At 46.7% G+C, this 19,852-nt stretch overlaps 1 protein-coding gene across 3 annotated transcripts in view; it reads left to right on the top strand.

Annotated features, from left to right (window-relative positions):
* The first annotated feature begins 2,843 nt into the window (after positions 1–2,843).
* MICU1 (mitochondrial calcium uptake 1) overlaps positions 2,844–19,852 on the top strand; it is a 92,210-nt gene continuing 75,201 nt past the window's right edge. The window contains exons 1-2 of one of the 3 annotated variants that reach the window (XM_063164171.1): positions 2,844–2,924; positions 13,119–13,274. In XM_063164171.1, coding sequence (XP_063020241.1) covers positions 13,120–13,274 — 155 coding nt within the window. In that variant the 5' untranslated portion in view covers positions 2,844–2,924; position 13,119. The remainder of the gene's footprint in view (positions 2,925–13,118; positions 13,275–19,852) is intronic. The other 2 variants (XM_063164172.1, XM_063164173.1) reach the window with 2 other exon arrangements.

The following is a 19,852-nucleotide window of genomic DNA, read 5'->3' as shown; positions in this document are numbered from 1 at the left end:
GGATCCCTTCCAACCCCTTAACATTCTATGATTCTATAGATATTTAAAAGCCCCTGAGATCCCATATACCACTCTTTCAGGCCCTTCAGCCCTGCTAACCAGGACCTATAGAGACACTCCTTGTACAGTGCATACAAGCCTTTCAGGACCTGTACATAACCCTCTAAGACCATACAGACAGGCCATTCAGGACCTAGAAATATGCTCCTTGTACACTGTGCACAGGCCTTGAAGGACCTACAGGTATGGGCCCCTGAGACCCTATAGAGAGACCTATATATATATATATGTGTATATATATATATATATATATATATATATATGTATATATATATATATATATATGTATATGTATATATATACACCCCATAGATAGGCCTCTGAGATTCCATATACAGACATTTCAGAATATATATATATATATAAAATATGTATATAGGCTCCTCAGATCCCATCTAAGGACCTTTCAGAGCTTCTATCTGTCTGTCTGGGCCTCTCAGACCCTACATACAGAGCTTTCAGACTATCTATCTACCTATATATAGGTGGGCCCCTCAGACCTTATATACAGACGTCACAGAACCCATATGTATATATATACACATATATTAAAAATATATATACATATATAAATATATATATATGCACATATATATATTTATATAATTTTATGTATATTTTTATATATATGGACCCCTGAGACCCTATATACAGACCATTCAGAGCATATATAGATATATATATAGATATATATATAGATATAGATATACACACACACCATAGACAGGCCTCTAAGACTCTATGTACAGACCTTTCAGACTATCTATCTACCTATGGATAGGTGGGACCCTCAGACCATATGGATAGACCTCACAGAACCCATATATATACATATATACATACATATATGTATGTATACATAAATATGTATATATGTATATACACACACATTTTTTTTTCTTTTTTAATATATATATATGGACCCCTGAGACCCTATATAGAGGTCTTCAAGTACATCTAAGCCCCTGAGACCCCACACACTCTTCAGTGCCCTATACCCACTCCCCTCCGCCCCTACACACAGGACCCGTAGGAGCACTCACCACACGCTGTGTAAAGCCTCTCCTGACCTACACAAAGAGCTTTTTGAACCCCTACACCCGCAGGGATCCCCCAAAACTCGCAGCCACCCCCGAGCCCCTCACGGCGCCCGGCAGGCGCCGAGGCCACGCCCCCACGGGCAGACCACGCCCACAGCCGGCCAGGCCACGCCCCCGGAAGAGCGCGCGCGGCGGGCGGGGCGGCGGCAGGGCTGAGGTGAGCGGGGTCCTGAGGGGCCCGAGGTGGCGGGGAGGGCACGGCTCGGGGCTGGGGGGTTCACGGTGCCGGGGCTGCGCTGCTCCCGGCCTGGGGAGTGATGGGGGCCCGGGCTGAGTGCATGCCAGGGCCCGGAACTGGGCGGGGAGGAGGGGTTCCCCAGGCACGGGGAAGTTCAAGGCCCCGGAATGTGGGGTCTGCTTAGGCCGGAGGTCTGAGGGGAGTCCTGAGGGCTGAGTTGGGGTTCCCGGGTCTCGGGGGAGTCGGAATGTGGGGTCTGCTGAGGCCAGAGGGGAGTCTCGGCAGTCAAGCTGGGGTTTCTGGGGCTAAGAGGAGTCGCAGCCCCCGGGAATAGGAGGGTGCTGCCTCCCGGAGCTGAGGGAATAGGAGGGTCCTGCCCCCCGGAGCTGAGGGACCCCAAAGCCCCGGGAATAGGAGGGTCCTGCCCCCGGAGCTGAGGGACCCCAAGGCCCCGGGAATAGGAGGGTGCTGCCCCCGGAGCTGAGGGACCCCAAGGCCCCGGGAATAGGAGGGTGCTGCCCCCGGAGCTGAGGGACCCCAAGGCCCCGGGAATAGGAGGGTCCTGCCCCCGGAGCTGAGGGACCCCAAGGCCCCGGGAATAGGAGGGTCCTGCCCCCCGGAGCTGAGGGACCCCAAGGCCCCGGCAGTGAGGGGTGCTGGGTGCCGGGCCTTGGGGCTAAGACAGAGCTGCTGCCCGGGACAATCAGTTTTTCCGGGCCACACGGGGCTCAGGATGCCGTGTTTTGGTGCCGTGATCCCGTGTCCCGCAGTGTCCCTGTGCCTTCCCCCGGGCAGTGACCCCGCGGGGCTGGGGCTCCCGGCGGCGCTCGGAGGAAGGAGGGACCCGCCGGGGTTCGGTACCGGGGCCCTGCAGGGACTTCTGGGGGCCTCCCACTGTGGAGAATAGATTTGGGTTACTTTTCTTGCTGTTGTGGGATCGCCGGCGGTGCTGCCCAGGCTGTGTGAGTTATCACCCTCACGTTAAGCCACTTTCTCTTGATAGAGGTTCCTTAAAGCTTTAACTGCGCTGAATGGCCCCAGCTGTGTTTGATGTGTTTGATGTGCAGTCTGTGTCGGAAAACCTTTAGGGTGAATTCGAGTTAACGTACTGCTCGGAGCACAGAAATGCCTGATGTTTGTCACAACGGGATTTATGTGTTCTGTGCTTGCCTGTAGTTTAATGAGCTGCTTGGGAAGGATGGTAAACCTGGCTGTGTTTAGTGGGGTGTGGGGGGGTGGGCAGGTCAAACCAGGCAGGATTTTTAGAGGTTTCTTCATTAGAATCCTCATTGCCAGCTGGGGCTCGAGTTAAAAGCCTGGCTTATCTTTAATTCCTTTATTCAGCTGTTGACCATTTTCCTCCTCCTCCTCCTGGCTTTTTTTGGCTCAGTCCGAGATGCATTTCCTGAGGTCGATACATGTGAGCACTGCAGGGCATGACTGCCAGGAGGGAAATTGGGTGCAGCACCAAGTTATGATCTTTATTATGTTTCTTTCTCATTTTTAGAACAGGCCCCAGCTGAGAAATACTTCCCTGTGTTCCTTGTGACCTCTTGACCTGCAAACTGGGAGCAAATACATTTCAGGTGAGGGTGGTGTTGCTGAGTGCTGTGCAACTCCCTGCTCTCGGGTGCTTTAACTGCTGAATTCATCACTTGACTGAATAATATGCCTTGTGTAGAATTATTCTTGTCCTGGAGTGTTCTCTTAGGGCTTTTCTCAAAGCTGTAGGAGAATGAGTTGCCTTTTTTTGCAGTGTGCAAAGTTGTGCTGACTTTCCTGGTGCAAGTGCTTGGGTACACTGAGCCCTGGAAGGAGTTTTTCTGCCTGAAGCTTTCTGTCAAGCCAACCTCAGCTCTTTCATAAAATGTAAAAAAACTCCCAACACCAAAAAACCCTCAAGTGGTGACTAAAAATGTGTTTGAACAGTGAATCTTAAGCTCATGTAACCCCTCTTTATTTCCTTGTGGAAGTGGCTTGTTCTCCCCATGACCCATTTCCTGCAGCAGCCTTTGTGGCATTCCCTCATGCTTCCTGAACCCAGGGAGCTGAAATGCCAGCCCTGGAGGAAAAGGAATGATGGGCCTTGGTTCCATCATTACTGTCTGCCTGCTGGGCACCCTCTGGGGTGCTCTGTGTGTCACTGGTGGCTGTGTCACTTCTCCCTGTAGGTTCCTGGGTAAGCTCCTGGCAGAGTTTGAGGAGAGATGATCCAGTTTTCCTCAGTTTTCCTTGCTGATCATTTGAAGCAGCATCTCAGAAATGTTATTTTTTTTTTTCAGGTGATAACTGAGGGAGCTGATGCTTGTTTAGGTCTGGCATGTGGCAATAACCATTTCTATTTTCTTGAGCAAAAGAAGTTCTGTAGCAATCATATTATTGTTATAAAAACACATTGTTTCATGATGTTGCAGTTGCTGCAGTAACACTTCCTGAAGTGAGCTGGGATATGGAAGTACTGGGTTTTCTTCTTCCCAGGCTCCCAGTTGACATATTGGGGCTCAATATTTTAACTCAGTGCAGCAGGGCTGAGAATGCTTGGGTACAACAATAGAAATAACCTGAATTATATTAATTCCAGGTGCTGTGATTTCCTGTTGGGATGTTGAAGGGGTGCCAAAGTGCCTTGGTGTAGAGGTGACTCCAGTGGGATGATGTTGTTTGGGATAATTTAGGAAACAGTTACCCAGGGTCTTTGGGTGTTGTACACCTTTGAGATGAATGTTCCCTTTCTTTTTTTAAAGTGAATTGTTCTAAGAAAACATGGTGCAAATGGTGTGGCTCCCTCTTAAACACAGAATCATGGAAAGGCTGTTAACAATCATCCAGTGCCACCCCTGCCATGCCAGGGACACCTTCCCCTGTCCCAGGCTGCTCCAGCCTGGCCTTGGGCACTGCCAGGGATCCAGGGGCAGCCACAGCTGCTCTGGGCACCTGTGCCAGGGCCTGCCCACCCTGCCAGGGAACAATTCCTAATGCCCAACATCCCATCCAGCCCTGCCCTCTGGCACTGGGAGCCCCTTCTCCCTTGTCCTTTTGCTCCATGTCCTTGTCCAAAATCATTTTCCATCCCTTTTGTTGGCACTGAAAGGCTGAGGATGAATATTTATCTTCAGGGTGATGCATTTGACACTTCAAGCAGAAAATACACAGACTCCCAGCAGAAAGTGAGTGGAGCCTGAGGCACTTTGTCTCCCTTAGCACACACCATCCAAAGGCTGTGGCAGCCTCACCTCTTTGCTTTAGATTTAGGATACTTTAAAAGAGGAAAAGCAGACTGTTAGATCATGAATTGAGTTTTAGATTTAAGACACTTTAAAAGAGGAAAAGCAGACTGTTAGATCATGAATTGTTTTACTGTGGCTTCTACACTTACCTGAAAAGTCCTTGGGTAGTAAATTCTGGGTTCAGTTTGTCTGCTGCCCTGTCTGTGAGTGCAGTGACTTGTTTGTCCCCAGAGACACTTGCCATGGAGTTTGCTTCTGTGCATTCTGCATTTCACCTCTCTTGAGAGCAGCTCTTCATTTTGGTCATGTGAGGAGCTCCTTGGCTGTGGGGCAGGATAAGGTTGGAAGAACCAAAGCACTGATGGTTGTAAGTGGGAATTTTGTGCTGAGACTGGCACAGTTTGGGTTGGGGATTCTTTCTGGGTCTCCAAGGTCTTTCAAGCTAAAATTCCTGTAGTTGTTTCTTGTCACCATGATATTTTCTGAAAAATCCCTTTGCCAGGATTTCTTCTCCTAGGAAGCTGAGAGGCCTCAGAAAAGAATGAAAACAATAATTACCTGATTGTTTGGGAATATAGTCTAGAAATCATTTACCAACAGGTGAATGTTGGATTGGTCCCATGCGAATTGTTTTTAATTAATGACCAATCACAGCCAGCTGTGTTGGACTCTGAGGAGTCAGCCAGGAGCTTTCATTATCATTCTTTTCTAACCTTCTGATGTATCCTTCCTCTTTCTTTAGTATAGTTTTAGTATATCTTTTCTTTTAATATAATATCATAAAATAACGAATCAACGCTCTGAGAACATAAAGTCAAATTCTCATCTCTCACCCCATCCTGAAGAGCTCACAACACCACAGTTTCTCTTACTTTGGCTCTGTGATGTGGAATCTGAGCTCCTCATGTAGAGAACAAGAAAGGAGGTCATGGTTTGGGACAAGGGAAGTTGCAGCTGAGCTGTGCTTGAAACACGAGCCCAGGGAATCCGTGGGCTGTGTGTGATGCAGGCAGAGCTGCTGGGCTGCCACACACCAGCCCCAGTGTCTGTGTGGACCAGCTGTGTTCTGTACCACCACCTGAATCTCTGTGTTTTCTTTTGTTTGGTACAAACTTCTCACCTCTGGCATTTTAGCTTCAGGAGCTGGAAGAGCAGTGGGGTTTTTGTCATTTTTTGTCACAAAAATCTCAGTAATGATACAGACAGATACCTGAGGTGTTCCTGCCTGCCCACCTTGGATGGAGCCAGGTGTTTGCTGCTGGCTTTGTCCTGCTGAGACTGAGCCCTCAGGCTGTGTTCTGAAAGCACAGGGCACCAGCCTGCCTTATCCATGTTCTCCTCCCTGAAGCTCAAGCTAATCCAACAATGTGTTGCTGGAAAAGCAGCTGCAGTGATTCAGACCTGCTTTTCCTTTTTGGGGGAAAGCAATGCTGTCCTCTTCTCCTGATTTCCCAAATGATCTCCATCTGGTAAATGAAACACAGGTGTGTGAATTATTTTTGTTGTTTCAGTAAGTTTTTAATTTGAAATTTCTTTGTATAGAAAAGAAGCCCCCAAAGCATGACTCTTTGGCCAGGAGGAAACATTTTCTTGAGGATGTGGCTGTCGATGATGTTTCTGTTTGAAAGGCAACTTCAGCCAAGGAGAAATTACCACATTGTGATATTCAGGTTCTTGGGGGGTTCACAAATCTTTTTCCTCCTTGTCACAGAGGAGCTCGGACTTCACCATATCAAATTCTGAGACAATCCAGGCTCTGTCACCCTGCAAAAAACCTTTGTCTCTTTCTGGAGCTGGAATTGTATCTGCAGGTAACTCAAACCTGCCAAACTGCCACCTTGCCAGCCTAGGGAGGCTTTTGCTTTGTTCTGAATGTTTCTCTTCCAGAATTAATTTTTCATTTTTATCCATTAGGAGTTAACACTGGTTTTCCTAGAGCCCAATGGGCCATAAACATTTCTTAAATGTGACTACTCTGAGATACTTTTTGTTTCTTGTGAGGTACATGCAGGTGGATGTCTGTTGGATGGAGCTTCAAGGAGAGTCTCCATTCTGTGGAAAAGTCAGGAATTCTCAGGGAAATCATGCCCTGTGGCCACAGATTGTGCAAGGCAAGTTTAATGAGTCAGCCATTAAGCAGGTGCATTCCTGCTGGCTGTAAGTTTTTATAGGAAAAGGCAGCCATGTAATGTTTTCTACCCTTCTGCCAGCAGTTCTTGGGTGATCCTTTGCTCCTCAAGTCAGGGTGGAAATACCTGTGCTCTGGTGCACAGTGGCTGGTTTGCAAAGGCAGCCTGGTTATTTGAGAATAGCACTGGAAAAAGGAAATTTCACACTTCTGGGCAGGGTAGAAGTAGCTTGTGAGGCAAGATTGTTATCCTCAAAAAGGGGTGAGAAGATTTTTGGTTGGCTTTTATTTTTACAGCTCTTCTAAATTCCCTCTGACATCTCTGGAGGTGTTTTTAGGGAGCTTTTCATGGCTGGGCTTTACTGTAATGTTTTCTAGGTGGAAAGGCTGAAGGGATGTGTTGCATTTTGAGTGCAGGAAGGGAAGGCAAGCTTGGATCAGGAAGAAGCAGCATTTGGCATTTGTTTCTGTGCAAGTTTATAGCTGCCTCCTGGAAACCTGCAGAGCTTTGCTGGAGTCTGACAGGCTGAGGTAGCAAGGAAATGGTGTAGCCTTGCTGGGGGTGCTGTTTTCAATGCTGCTGCCACAGATGGGCCCAGGTTACTCTGTTTGGATACACTCCTTTTTCATTTCTGTCTCCAAAGCTGTGCTTTGTGGTGGCTGCATCCATCCACTCTCAGATCCTCTGGCCACTCAGCTCTCAGGTGAAATTTGGGGTTGCTGTTGAGTTTGCAGAGTTTCTTCTGCCAGTGCAGTGGCACCAAAGTCTTTCCTCAGGATGTAAACACTCCTGCCTCCCTTGCAAGGGAAGCCCAAGCCAGCTACTGTCCCACATCCTTATAAATAATCCAGCTGCAATTTCTGAAAATGCTTTATTAAAGCCAAGTCTAAAAGCTTGTGTGTTTGCAATGCATCATCTCTCCTGAAAATCAGTACAATGGCTTGGCAGAGTAAAGCAGCTCATGAGGGGAGGGTGTCACTGATCATCCCTGAGCCATGGCTGGGTGCAGTTACAGAGCTGTGGACGTGGGATTGGTCATTTCCAGGGCTGAGGATTTTAGGAAGAGGTGGAACTTTCCTGCAGTGACAGTTAAAAAGAAATTGCTGGGCTGTGGCTGAGGTTCCTGCATTGATTGATACTTGGTAGACTCTACATCAATTTGAGTCGTGCTCTGAAACAAATGTGGTTCCTCTCCAGCAAAATTAATGTGATCAAATATTGCCCCAATCTCCTACCTGAGGACAAATTACTTTTGCTGCTAGATTTCATTTTCCCAAAACTGATTTATGTGCCTTGGTAGGCTAATAACTTCAGTAAGGTGTGAAATCCTTTCTGTCAAAACTGTGCTTGGAAAGCTGAAAGCTTGGAGGAGAGAAGAGCAGGAGCTGTTGGGTCTGTCTTGGAAATGGGGGAAGGAGGGGATCCAGGTGTTGCATTAGCTGGAATGCACCTCCTGGCACCCCTTCAGGAGTTATTCTTGTACAAATTTCATGGAATAATGGAATAGTTCCCATTGGAAAGGACCTTAAAGCCCATCCAGTGCCACAGGGGCACCTTCCCCTATCCCAGGCTGCTCCCAGTCCCATCCAGCCTGGCCTTGGGCACTGCCAGGGATCCAGGGGCAGCCCCAGCTGCTCTGGGAAGGAGAAGTCATAACTGATTTTGGGGGAGGCAGGTTGAAGCTGTGGGGTTTTCTTTCCTGCTGGTTTTTGAATCTCAGTGTTAATGGTGAAACTTTTCTCCTGATTGCTTCAGCCTTTCCCTTGCCTATTGACTCTTCCTTTCCATTGGATTTGTTGGGCTATTTTCCCCATTTTAATTTTTCCTTCTCCTCTTCCCAATCCTCTCAAGAAGATGGACTCAGGAGGGCTGGGAGCTGTTACCCTCACTCCTCTGCTGTTGGCTCTGGCTTCAGTGAGCAGGGCTGAGGGATAATTGACAGTCAGGGGCTGAGGTGGGAACAGGTGAGGAATTTTCCTACAGCATCTGGTGGGTCAGGATGTCTTGATGTGCTCTGGCAACGTCCAACTTGGCTTTTTAACAAACACACAGCTCCAGAAAGCTCTTTGAGCTCTTAGTGGCTCCATCTCAGCCAGTCTCTGTTGGTTTTATGCCTAAATAGTGCCTCCTAAATACAATTTTTTTTCAGAATATTTTCCTGCTTAGCAATATATATTTAAATTTACAATTGACATTCTGCACTAATTCGTGGGCTTACCATGTCCCAGTAAAATTGTTCCAATAAGTGCCTGTGACCCCTTCTCTGATGAAAAATTAAAGACCCACTGACTTATTGAATTACTGTTCTCCCTCTCACATGCATTGTGAGGCCAGCTTTGACATCACAATGCTGCTTCAAGTGTTTTATCTGCTCTGGATCCCCAAAAGATCTACAGAAAGTTCAGTGCTGGGGGGCACCCAAGTGTGGGAGGTCCCTTTTCCCCAGGCTGAGCTGCTCAGTGCTTTCAGTCTTGGAACCATGAGCTAATTAGGGGCTGGAAAAACAGGAGCAAGTCTTTGTTCTCTCCTTTTGGTATCTGAAAAAGGGTGCAAGAGTTGGGATCTTCCAATTCTTATCTGCATTATCTGGAGCAGTCTAGGGCTTGGAAAGGCCAGGGGTGGAGAGCTGGTCTCAGTTCCCTTGGAGAGCAGATTGGCAGAGGGGTCATGGTCTGGGGAAATCAAACACCCACATTGAGCCAGAACTGGTGTAACTGTGAAATAATGTTGCATTTCTTCTTCTCACCTGACCTGCCTGGTCTCAGTTTGGATGGAGCCTGTTTTGGGTTGGATGTGGTGTTTTCCTACTGGGTTTGAGTCTCTCTGTTGACTCTTCTGCTTAAACAAAACCACCTATGAATTGTGGCATAAATAAAAGTAGATGGGTAATTCTGTTCTGGGAAAAAGCCCCAAGTGTTTCAGTTGTCCAAGGGTATTGATTCAACCTCTGAAATAACTACAGAGCCGTTCTGAGCAAGAATTTAAGGTAAGCTTGGCTTATCTCTTGGAAACATAAATACAGTGTACAGATTTCCTTGTAGCTGTAGTGCTAGAGCATCATGATAACTCCAAAATAATGAAAATAAGCAAACATAAAATGTGTTTGTTGGTTTTTTTTCCTTTCCCTCTGGGCTGCTTTGTTGTATCCTATAAAAAATAATCTTTTATTACAGTAAATCATTCAGGAATTGGGATTGTTTCTTATTGTAAGCTGTAGTCACATCAGTTGATGGGAGTTTTTTACTTGATCTCAGTTTTATTCCTTGTCCTACTGCAAACTGTGGTGTTGAATTTTTTGTTGCACAGGACAAGATGCTTATTTTTAATCTTTCAAAAAGTGAGCATCAGCTTTCTCAAGTGATCTTGACTTCAGTGCCTGGAGTTGTTAACCAAATATACCAAATATCATGGCACTTCTGATTTAAAAAAAGAAAATTGTGAGAGATTGCAGAAATTGCAGATGGAAAATTCCACTTCCAGAGGGATTTTTTAATTGCTGTGAGATAAGAATGCTCTTTATTTTGGGGTGATTGTGAGAACTGGCTGCTTTCAGCTCTCTCAGGCAGTTGGTACCCAGTGAACACTCTGGGTAAACATCCCAGCAGAATCAAGGATGGAGCTTGCTTGGACAAGGCAGATAATTTAGTGTTTCTTAAGGCTCAGGCAGAGTAAACATTTATGCAGTACTAAAGCCAACAATCAGAAATGTTGTAAAAAATCTCTTCAAGCTCCCAAGTAAACACTGTGGGGCTTAATTTTCACTTTGGTTGATGAAATGATACTGGCAATATTTCCCTTCCCCAATACATGTTAGGAAAATAAAGCTGGAATTGGGATGGGGAACCCTAGAAAGGGCAGGGATAGCTCCTTGGGGAAAGGAGCACATGCAGATTTTCCTCTGCATATGGAACAGAAATTCATCCCTGGAGACCAAATGGGAACATCAGGTTTGTGTAGAGTGGAAATAATTTAAAATTTGAAATCAGAGTTGTTTTTCATAAGCATCTCATTGTTGTTCAGAGCTGGAGAGGATTGGAGGATCAGTGCTGTGAGCTGCCTGCATTCTGTTAACATTTGAATTTTAAACCTGTTTATTTGAAAAGGAATAAGCAAAGCCATGGTGCCAATTTTAATAGGAGCACAGATGAATATCAGATGGATGCTGTTTGGATGGATTCACTGTGAGCACTGAAATTTGTGGGGTTTGCCCATAAACCAGGGTGGGGATGGACAGACAGCCTGTGGCTTTGCCACCTCCACCTTCTCTTGTGCTCCATCCCACCTCCCTTGTCTTAAGACAAAAGTTTTCATCTGCTAGGAAAAAACCCACTGTTAAGTGATTTATTAACAATTTTTCATTGCTTTTTTACTGTGCCATGAAGTCTTCAGGGCCTTCTCCACCACCTCTTGCCTTAAAGACACTGAGCTCCAGCCCTCAGAATTATCTGCTGGATATTTGATGTGTCTTCCCTGCCTCTTCCTCTGTTCCCATCCCAAATTGTGCATCCCTCCACTGTGGAACCCTGACCTGCAGCAGGTGGGAATGGCCTAACACACCACACACCTGAGGGCTGCTGGCACAGACAGGGCCCAGGATCCTCATTTTTGGAAGTGAAGGTTTAGCAGAATGCTGTGGTGGCATCCTGTGTTGCAGAAGCAAATAGAAAACAACAGTTGTGGCTTTATTTTTGTATTCTGTGGTTATTCACTGCCTGGGAATATGTGAGTAGAATGGCAAGAATGGGGAATAAAAGGAAAAATTAGGCTGCTGCTCCTCTGCTCTGTGGGGGTTTTTTGGGAATTCCTTTACCATTCTGTTCCCAATTTTAAAGCTGACCTTATGAATGAAAAAATTGCATTTGCCTCCTGAATTGAAACCTTTATTTCACAGGAACATGCAGCAGATTTTCTTTTCAAAGGCAGCATTTACCCTGTCCCTTCAGTGCTGTGAGCCACCAAAATTGCTTTGCCTCCTGCAGCTGTGTGATGAGGTGATGTTTCTGTGGTTCTGGTCTAATTATATTTAGATTTGTAGCTCTGCTTTCCCATTTTTCTCTGTTCTCTTGGACATGTCATGGGGTATGGATTGGATTTTATAACTTTGACACTTTGGAACTTGCCCTGTACTTACAGTTGCATATAAATGTTTTGCTCCAGGCTAGCTAAAAAAAGGGATTTAAGAACAGTAGGGTTTTCTTAGGAAAATATAAATGCCTGGGTTGGGTTTTGTTTGATGGGTTTGCTTGTTATTTGGCTAAATTTGCCTTTTAAAATCCAGCTGTGACTTTGCTTCTGGCCAAATGCCTCTTACCTGCTGTGGTTGCTTTTCAGGTCTATTGCTGTCTTCCATGCCTTGGAAATTGAGAGATGGGGTGGGCTGAAAATATTTCATGGAATCATGGAATGGTTGGGGTTGGTAGGGACCTTTAAGATCAGTTCCAACCCTTTGCAGGGCAGGGACTCTGACTAAACCAGGCTGCTCAAGACTCATCCAGCCTGGCCTTGAACATTTGCAGGGATGTGGAGTCCACAGTGTGAAAAACGCCAATCACTTGGGTTTTTTTAATTTTAAAAGTTTAACAAAAATTAATTGGTTATAAAAGCAGCAATATAATTAGAATAATAATAATTTGGACAATTTGGATTAGGACAATATGAGGCAATAAAATCAAAGAGTTACAGACAGTCTGGGCACCTCTTTCTGGGCAAAATAAGCCCAAAAAAGGCCCCACGTTAACAGAGGATTAACCCTTAACAGCAACAGCCTGTTGCATGTTCCTACACCTCATCCATGATGCATAAATTCCATTCAAACACAGGATTCTGTCTGGGCAGTGTCAGCTTCTGCCTCTGAATCCTGATTGAAGCTTCAGGGCTGAGCGAGGCAGGAAGAAGTTTGTTTCTTCTGATATGGAGGAATAAATTCTCTTTCTCTGAAAGATTTGGGTGTCCTGTGGCTGCTATCTCGCTGTGAGTCCTCTCTTAAAAAAAGTATCCTACATAGCACAGTTTCTATTTTAACACTGTTACAACCTAAATCTAGATTTAACACACTACTTAATAAAATTAATACAGCATAACTTTCTAACATAACATCTATAATATTCGCTTATATTTGCAAAAAGCCAATCATAAAATACACATTTTTCACACACAGCCTCTGTGGGAAGGTGAGATTCCCTCTTGATGAGGGTTTTGGGGGAAGGCTGAGGAATTGGAATAACTTTGATAAGCAGCTGGATGTGACAGCCAAGTGTGTGCCAATACCTAACACTCACGGGTATTTAATCTATTTCTTAAGCAGATTATGTGCCTCTCTCAGGACAGGTAACGAACACCCGTGAGTTATTGTGTGGGACGTTCCCTGGTTCAGGCCAGGCAGCCCTGGCAAGCTCTGTGTGCTAAAGCAGCTCTCGTTCCGCAGGATGTTCCGGCTGCGCTTCGTGCCCGCGGCGCTGGCGGCGCTGGCGCGGCGTTCCCAGGGCACGGCCCCGCGGCCCGGCACCCGGCGCAGGCTCCTGCTGGCGGCTTTCCTCGGCACCTCCGCGGCCACGGCGAGTGCCAGGTTCCTCTGGCAGAGGTAATGCGTGCATGGCTAATGTATTGCCTGTCCCTGGTAAGTACCCGTGGTGCTCCTGCTTGTCCTCCTGCTGCATGGAAGGAGGGCTGGGAACACAAACCCTGTGAGGAACCGCTGGGGGTGCTCAGCCTGGAGAAAAGGAGACTCAGGGGTGCCCCCATCACTCTGTACAGCTCCTGAAAGGTGGCTGTGCTCAGCTGGGGCTGGGCTCTTTCTCCAGGCAGCACTGACAGAACCAGAGGTCAAAGCCTTAACCTGCACCAAGGGAAATATAGGTTGGATATTAGGAAATTTTTTTTACATAAAGAGTGATAGAGAACTGGAATGCCCTGCCTGGAGAGGTGGTGGACTCACCATCCCTGGATGTGTTTAAAAACAGACTGGATGTGGCACTGGGTGCCAGGGTTTAGTTGAGGTGTTGGGGCTGGGTTGGACTCGATGATCCTTAAGGTCCCTTCCAACCTGGTGATTCTGTGCATGGCTGGGGGTGGTTCCCTGGGTGATTCTGTGCATGCCCGGGGGTGATTCCCTGGGTGATTCTGTGCACGGCTGGGGGTGATTCCCTGAGGAGCTGCTTTGCTGCTAGCCGTGCTCAGGGATGCAGCAGAGCTGGGGTGAGGCGTGGTCTCACACGGGCTCTCTGATGTGGTTTCCTGCCTCGTTTCCTCCCTGCCTGGTGGTTTGTGGTGGTGTGAAGAGAGAACCCTTCACTTTCACAACTTCTGTTTGAAACAGCACATCTGGGCAGGGCTTGCTCCTCTCTTTTTTTGTGTGGTCTGCTGGCTGCTTGATGTATGAAATGCAGCAGAGGAGCAGAAGGGGACAGTGTGTATTTGGGTGGGAAGGTAGCAGCACACAGGATTTATGTGCATTTTCAGGGTCAGAGCCTTAGGACACCTCATGGTTTCTGGGGCTCAAAGCTCTTTCCTGTACCTGAGGTGCAAGGGGATGTTTGGGCTTTCCTGAGGTGACTCTCACTGCACCCTGGGGCTGTGCCATGCCTGGAGTAAAACAGGGACTCCCTTCTCTTCCCTCAGTGTGGCACCAGCTCTGTCACTCAAGCACATGACTGCAATTAGAGTCTAAAACTAAAGTATTTGCTGAAAGCCTGTGTTCTTTTCATTCTGATACTCAGGTGATTTGTTGCTGGTTTCCTGCTCACCTGAGGCTGGAAGGCTTTAGTTTTAATGCAGTGGGAGAGAGGTGATGGGAGTTGTTCTGGCTGTTCCTCAGAGCTGTCAGAGCTGGCTCTGTGCTAAGAGGAGCTGCTCAGTGGAGGAAGAACACTGTGATCCAGCACAGTGGCATTTGGTGCTGCATTTTGGTAATGATCTGCACTGATGCAATCAGTGCCTCTGAGGGAATGGCCAGGATAACTCTGCTTTTCCAGCAGGGAGGAGAGTGGGGTTTTTCCACTTCAAACCTTGTCCTCAGCGTGATCAGAGAGTCAGTGGGCCATCATGTCCTGTGTAAAGCTGTCCCAGAGTCATGGAGCTAATATCTCCCTTCTCTAGCAGGTTCCTCTGCTTTTCACACCAGCTACATTTTCAGTGCTGGTGTTGCTTTTATCAGGAGGATGGTGCTTGTGCTGTGTGGAGGGCTGGGTCAGGGAGGGATTTTTGGCTCCTGGAGAACTTTGCTGTTCCTTGGAGGCCCTGGGGCACCTTCCTCAGCTGAGAGCACTGATAGAAACCAGTCAGTGAGACACAGCTCTCATCAATCTGGAGAGGCTGACTTGCTGTTATTACTTGTTTTGCCTTTCCTTGCTCTGTCTCCTTCATCTTTTATACATTTATAAAGCACTAAATAGAATTGTACAGACATTCAAGTATTCCTTTCCTATCTGAGCCATGAAATAAATCCTCAATGTCAGCAACTGTAAAATAAAAGTGCACCCAAGCTTACAATATTAATTTAATTACTTGGCACAAATCTGCTGAATTAAACAAGGAACAAAACTGATATGTTTGATGTAGAAAATTTTTCATACTGACATCTGTGGAAGCTTTAAATGGACTTTCAAGTGGGCATTTTAGCCTTGTTTAAAGAAATCAGGGATGAAGTGTAAATTTCCTTTTTCTTTCTGAAAGTGGATATTAGGTGATCAATAGAGTTTGAGAGCAGGTGAGTACAGAATGTTTGCAATTACATCCTCAGTTACTCAGGTATGTCCTGAGTTAGCACAGGAAGTAGCAGTAAGTATAATTAATTAGTACTAAGAGATAAATATGTAACTATTTCTTTACAGTTAAGGCATTGAAGATGTACCAGGCCAGATCAAGAAGCAATTGGAAAATTTAAGTTTCTTGGGCTAGATGATGATGGTGGAGTGAAGAAAGGCAGGAATTCTCAGGTGCAGTCTGAAGCCAGTGTATTTCAGGTGGATTCTGTGGGTTGTGCTCTGACAGCAGCAGCAGCCAGTGCTGGGGTAAGGAAGCTCACACAAAGGGAGAGAAGAAATCAAGGAGGGAAAAGAGATGTATGGAAAAATCCTCTGGTTGTGTGAGGCAAGGCAGATTTAATTGTGTCTCCCTAAGATGGGAGGTGGGTTGGTGGCATCTTTGTTCCACTGCAGGTAAGAGTTGGTCTTGTTGCCTTCCCTGCCCTCTGGGAAGTCCTGCTGCCTGTTTTTGGGGAATGAATCTCCTCTCAATTATTATACAGCAGGAGTAGCTCATGCTGCTCAGCTTTCCTGTGGCAGGGAATACTTGAGCAGTGCAAATAGCTGAGCTTAGAAGACTGATGAAGTTTACCCTTTCTCAGCAATAACTTAAACTCTGAGGATTTCCAGCTGGCAAGAGAAGCAATTAAGTATCTGGGCATTGGCATAATGAACTGAATTAATTGAAATTAATCTTGGTGCAGTCATTGGCTACTCTAAATGAGGCACTAATGTATGAGAAGTACTAAATCTCACAGTTTGTGGCAAGCTTAACGGTTATAAAAAATATTCCATTACTGATCCTGGTGTAAAACTTGTACTTTCTAGTTCCTGATACCCATTTGGAGTGTTGGGAAATGGCTGCAGATCTGTTCTTCATGCCACAACCCTTCTTGGCTGAATCTGTGGGCCTCTGAAAGCCCTTAAATTGGCATTTTGGTGCTGAAGCTTGTTAATCAGTCTGACATTGAGTGAAGGAAGGGAGCAAAGGTACCTTTGGGGGCACAGAGTGACCTCTGTAAGCAGAGTCTTACCAGTGCTGCTCCTGACAGACTGAAAATACCCAGTTAATGATCCTTTTCTTATCCTTCTGTGAATAAATTAGTGGTGAGAGTAAGGGTAGGACACCTGTGTTGCTCTGGAAATTGCTGCCTCACGTGGACCTTGCTGGAGCCAGTCCAGAGGAGGCCAAGGAGCTGCTCCATGGCTGGAGCCCCTCTGCTCTGGAGGGGCTGGGAGTGCTCATCTGGAGAGGAGAGGGATTGGGATGGGGAACTTGGGGCCCTTCCAGTGCCACACAGGGCTCTAGGAGAGCTGGAGAGGGACTGAGGACAAGGGGAAATGGCTTCCACTGCCAGAGGACAGGATTAGTTTAGATACTGGGGAAGAATTGCTCTCTGTGAGGATGGGCAGGCCCTGGCACAGGGTGCCCAGAGAAGCTGTGGCTGCCTGGCAGTGCCCAAGGCCAGGCTGGACAGGGCTTGGAGCAGTGGGAGGTGTCCCTGCCCATGGCAGGGGTGGCACTGGAGGGGCTTTAAGGCTCCTTCCAAATCAAGCTGTTTTGGGATTCTGTAACTCTGTTTAAGAATGCAGTGATTTTTTGCACCAGTGTCCCGAGGGCTTTAGAGTAATTTGCCTAGAATACATTTTTAATGGGAGAATTGCTGGATATATCTTATGCCAGCTGAAACAGAAACTTCAAAAATCTCTCTTGTAGTAAAACAAAGGAAACCACATAAATCATAGTCAAGAGGGAAGAAACCTGTTTTATTGCTGTAGATGTGTCAGGTACAACTTAACCTAATGTATGGGAGAGAAGATGAAAAATTGGAGGTATTATTCATGTGAGTTTATTTTTAGAGCCCTCGTGTGCTTACATGTCAGGGGGATGGAGTGAGCTGATCTCTAAGGTCTCTTCCAACACAAACCATTTTGTGATTTTATGCTTTTTTAATTCTTTGTGAGAGGTGACACACTCAAGAGACTCTCCTTGGGATTGCTGTGCTGAGGTTTTTCCTAAGACTTCGAGACACATTGGTCTGGGAGTGATGTTTTGAAAGAAGTCAGTGTTCTCTCCAGTGGCTTTTGGCTGACCACTGAGGGATTTTCTCCATGGACATTGGGGAAGGAAAGGATCAGCCCTGAACCCCACTGTGGTGAGCTCTGTTTGGAAATGAAAGCAGCATCTCCTGGATTAAGAAATAGCAGATTTCTGCTCATAGGGATATTGGGGTAATGTCAGGACACCACAGCATTAGGGTGTCATTAGGGTGGCTGCCTTTGTGAAGTTCTTGCCACAAATTCATTGTGCCAGTTTATGTTGGTGTTGAGTGTGTGAGAGATGAGGAGGGAAGCAAAGCAGTAAAGAGCCCTGTGAGTGTGGCAACCCCCTGAAAACTCTCCAGTGAATTCCCTATTAAAGTTTCAGGTGACTAATTTAGGTGCTGAATGTGGTTGAGCTGAGGATGAGCCACAGCACCTTCTGAAAGTTCTCCTGATCCCTGGAGGTTTCCTTTTTTAATGAATGTCATGTCCTAACTTGCTGTTGCATTGCAGCATGAAAGCCCTGAAGTCTTCGGTGGCTTTTAAACCTCTCTGGGATGTCCCCAGCTGCTCACATATAGGAGAATGGCAACTCTTAGTCAGCTGAGGAACACATGTGCCAGGCAGGATTCCTCCCTCCTGCCCCTGGGTGCTGACAGCAGCTTTGCTGACTCCTGGGTGCCCATCTCTTCTATTTCCCTCTGACACTGAGCACCAACTGATAGCTCAATACTGAATACTTTGCTACTGCCTCCAGGATTAGAATAACTGAGCACTGTTATCTCTGGCACAAAGTTTTGTGATTTTTTTTTTTCATGCTGTTCTGCTTCTGTCATTCAAAGAAGAAAAATACTGTGAAGGGAGGGGTTGTGTTTCATTGGAAGAACTGCAGGACCTGCAATTTGGAGTGTTGTGCCAATGCCCAGTGTGAGTCCCAGCATCCTTCCTGCATGGATATCCCATGGTTGCATGTGGTTGGCTCTCTTAAGGAATGGTTCCCCAAGAGAGAATTTATCATTGCAGGCCTCTGGTAGCTCAGTGGTTTTGGGGAGGATGAGGAATCTAATCTTACACTTGATTGTTGGCTTTCTCCAAGGATTCAAAGGAGATATTGCTGAGTGGGTGGGGAGTAGTGTTTGATTCAAATGCAGTTCACTGGAGGGGAGAAAGTCAGAAGAGATGAGAATGGTTGAAGCATGGCAGTAGGGCTCTGGATACAGGGCAGGCACCCTCTGTGGGGAAAGGCTGGTGCTGGTCATGGCACACAGTGAAGGGAGGCTTTGTATTTTCATTTCCTTTTTGTGCAGAAGCTGCAGCACCAGGAATTTCATTGGAAAGTCAGCCTCATCAAACAGGGCAGGAGAAGAGAGAGTCCTCACTTGCTGTGGGAAGTCCAGCAGGGTGGATATTTCTGAAGCCATGGGCTTTTGTTTCCTCCAGCCATACTCTGACATCTGCACTGAAAGGCTTTTTTATGTGGGCTGAGTATGGAAGCTGCAGTTGTTGGAAGCCAAGGATTTCAGCAGAGGGAGGTAAAATACACAGAGAGGGTGCACATAGAGAGCTGCTCCTTCAGTGGTTCGTTCAGGAATAGCTGTTAAACCTTGCTTGAGAAGCAGCCTCCAGACTCTGCCTTTCTCCTCAGCTCGTTTTCCTGGATGCTGGGATGGTGATCTGAGTGTGGAGCAGAGTTAATTACCTGGATAAACCAGAGGGAAGGAAAAGCTGCCTGTATTCAAACAGCCTCCGTCTGTATCACTGCAGCAACTGACTTGACAGCCTGATGGATTGAGGGAATGCGTGGGATGTGCTGGAAAAGTTTGATTTTTCAATTTCATCTATCCCTTCCCTGGGCTGCTAGCTGTCAGTCAAGCACTACAGGAGCAAATCTTTCCTGATACAGCTATTCTCCAGCTTGTTTGCTGTGGAACACCTTAGTTGTGGAGATAGGCAGTTGATTTCCTGTTGCTTTTCTATGCCTTTCCCCAAGAGGTTCTCTCAGAGCTACTTAAGATGGGTGTCCTGCCTGCACAGGGGCCTTCCAAGTCAGTGCTGCTGGTGTAGCCTCACTGGCAGCTGCATTTTTCAGCCAAACCCACAGCCCCTCAACAGTGTGCCAGTGCTGATTAAACTTTCAGGAAAGGCTTCAGGACAGGTGCCAGCATGGACTTCGTGCTCTCCAGAAGAGATCAGCTGCAGGACTCTTCTGGGGAAAGACTTTCCCTCCCTTAAGATCCTTGTGGAGCACCTGGTTTGGGTCCTGTCTCTGGAAGTTTGGTTCAGTGAGGCCATAGAGATGGTGCTTTGCTCTAAGGCTCACAAATATATATCAGCAAATTATAGAGACTCAGGGCCTTTTCAGAACAGGAAGTGT

The sequence above is a fragment of the Melospiza melodia genome, chromosome 9 (assembly GCF_035770615.1).
Source record: "Melospiza melodia melodia isolate bMelMel2 chromosome 9, bMelMel2.pri, whole genome shotgun sequence".
Classification (NCBI taxonomy): Eukaryota; Metazoa; Chordata; class Aves; order Passeriformes; family Passerellidae; genus Melospiza; species Melospiza melodia.
The sequence above is the reverse complement of the archived record's forward strand: the minus strand, read 5'-3'. Positions and strand labels throughout refer to the sequence as shown.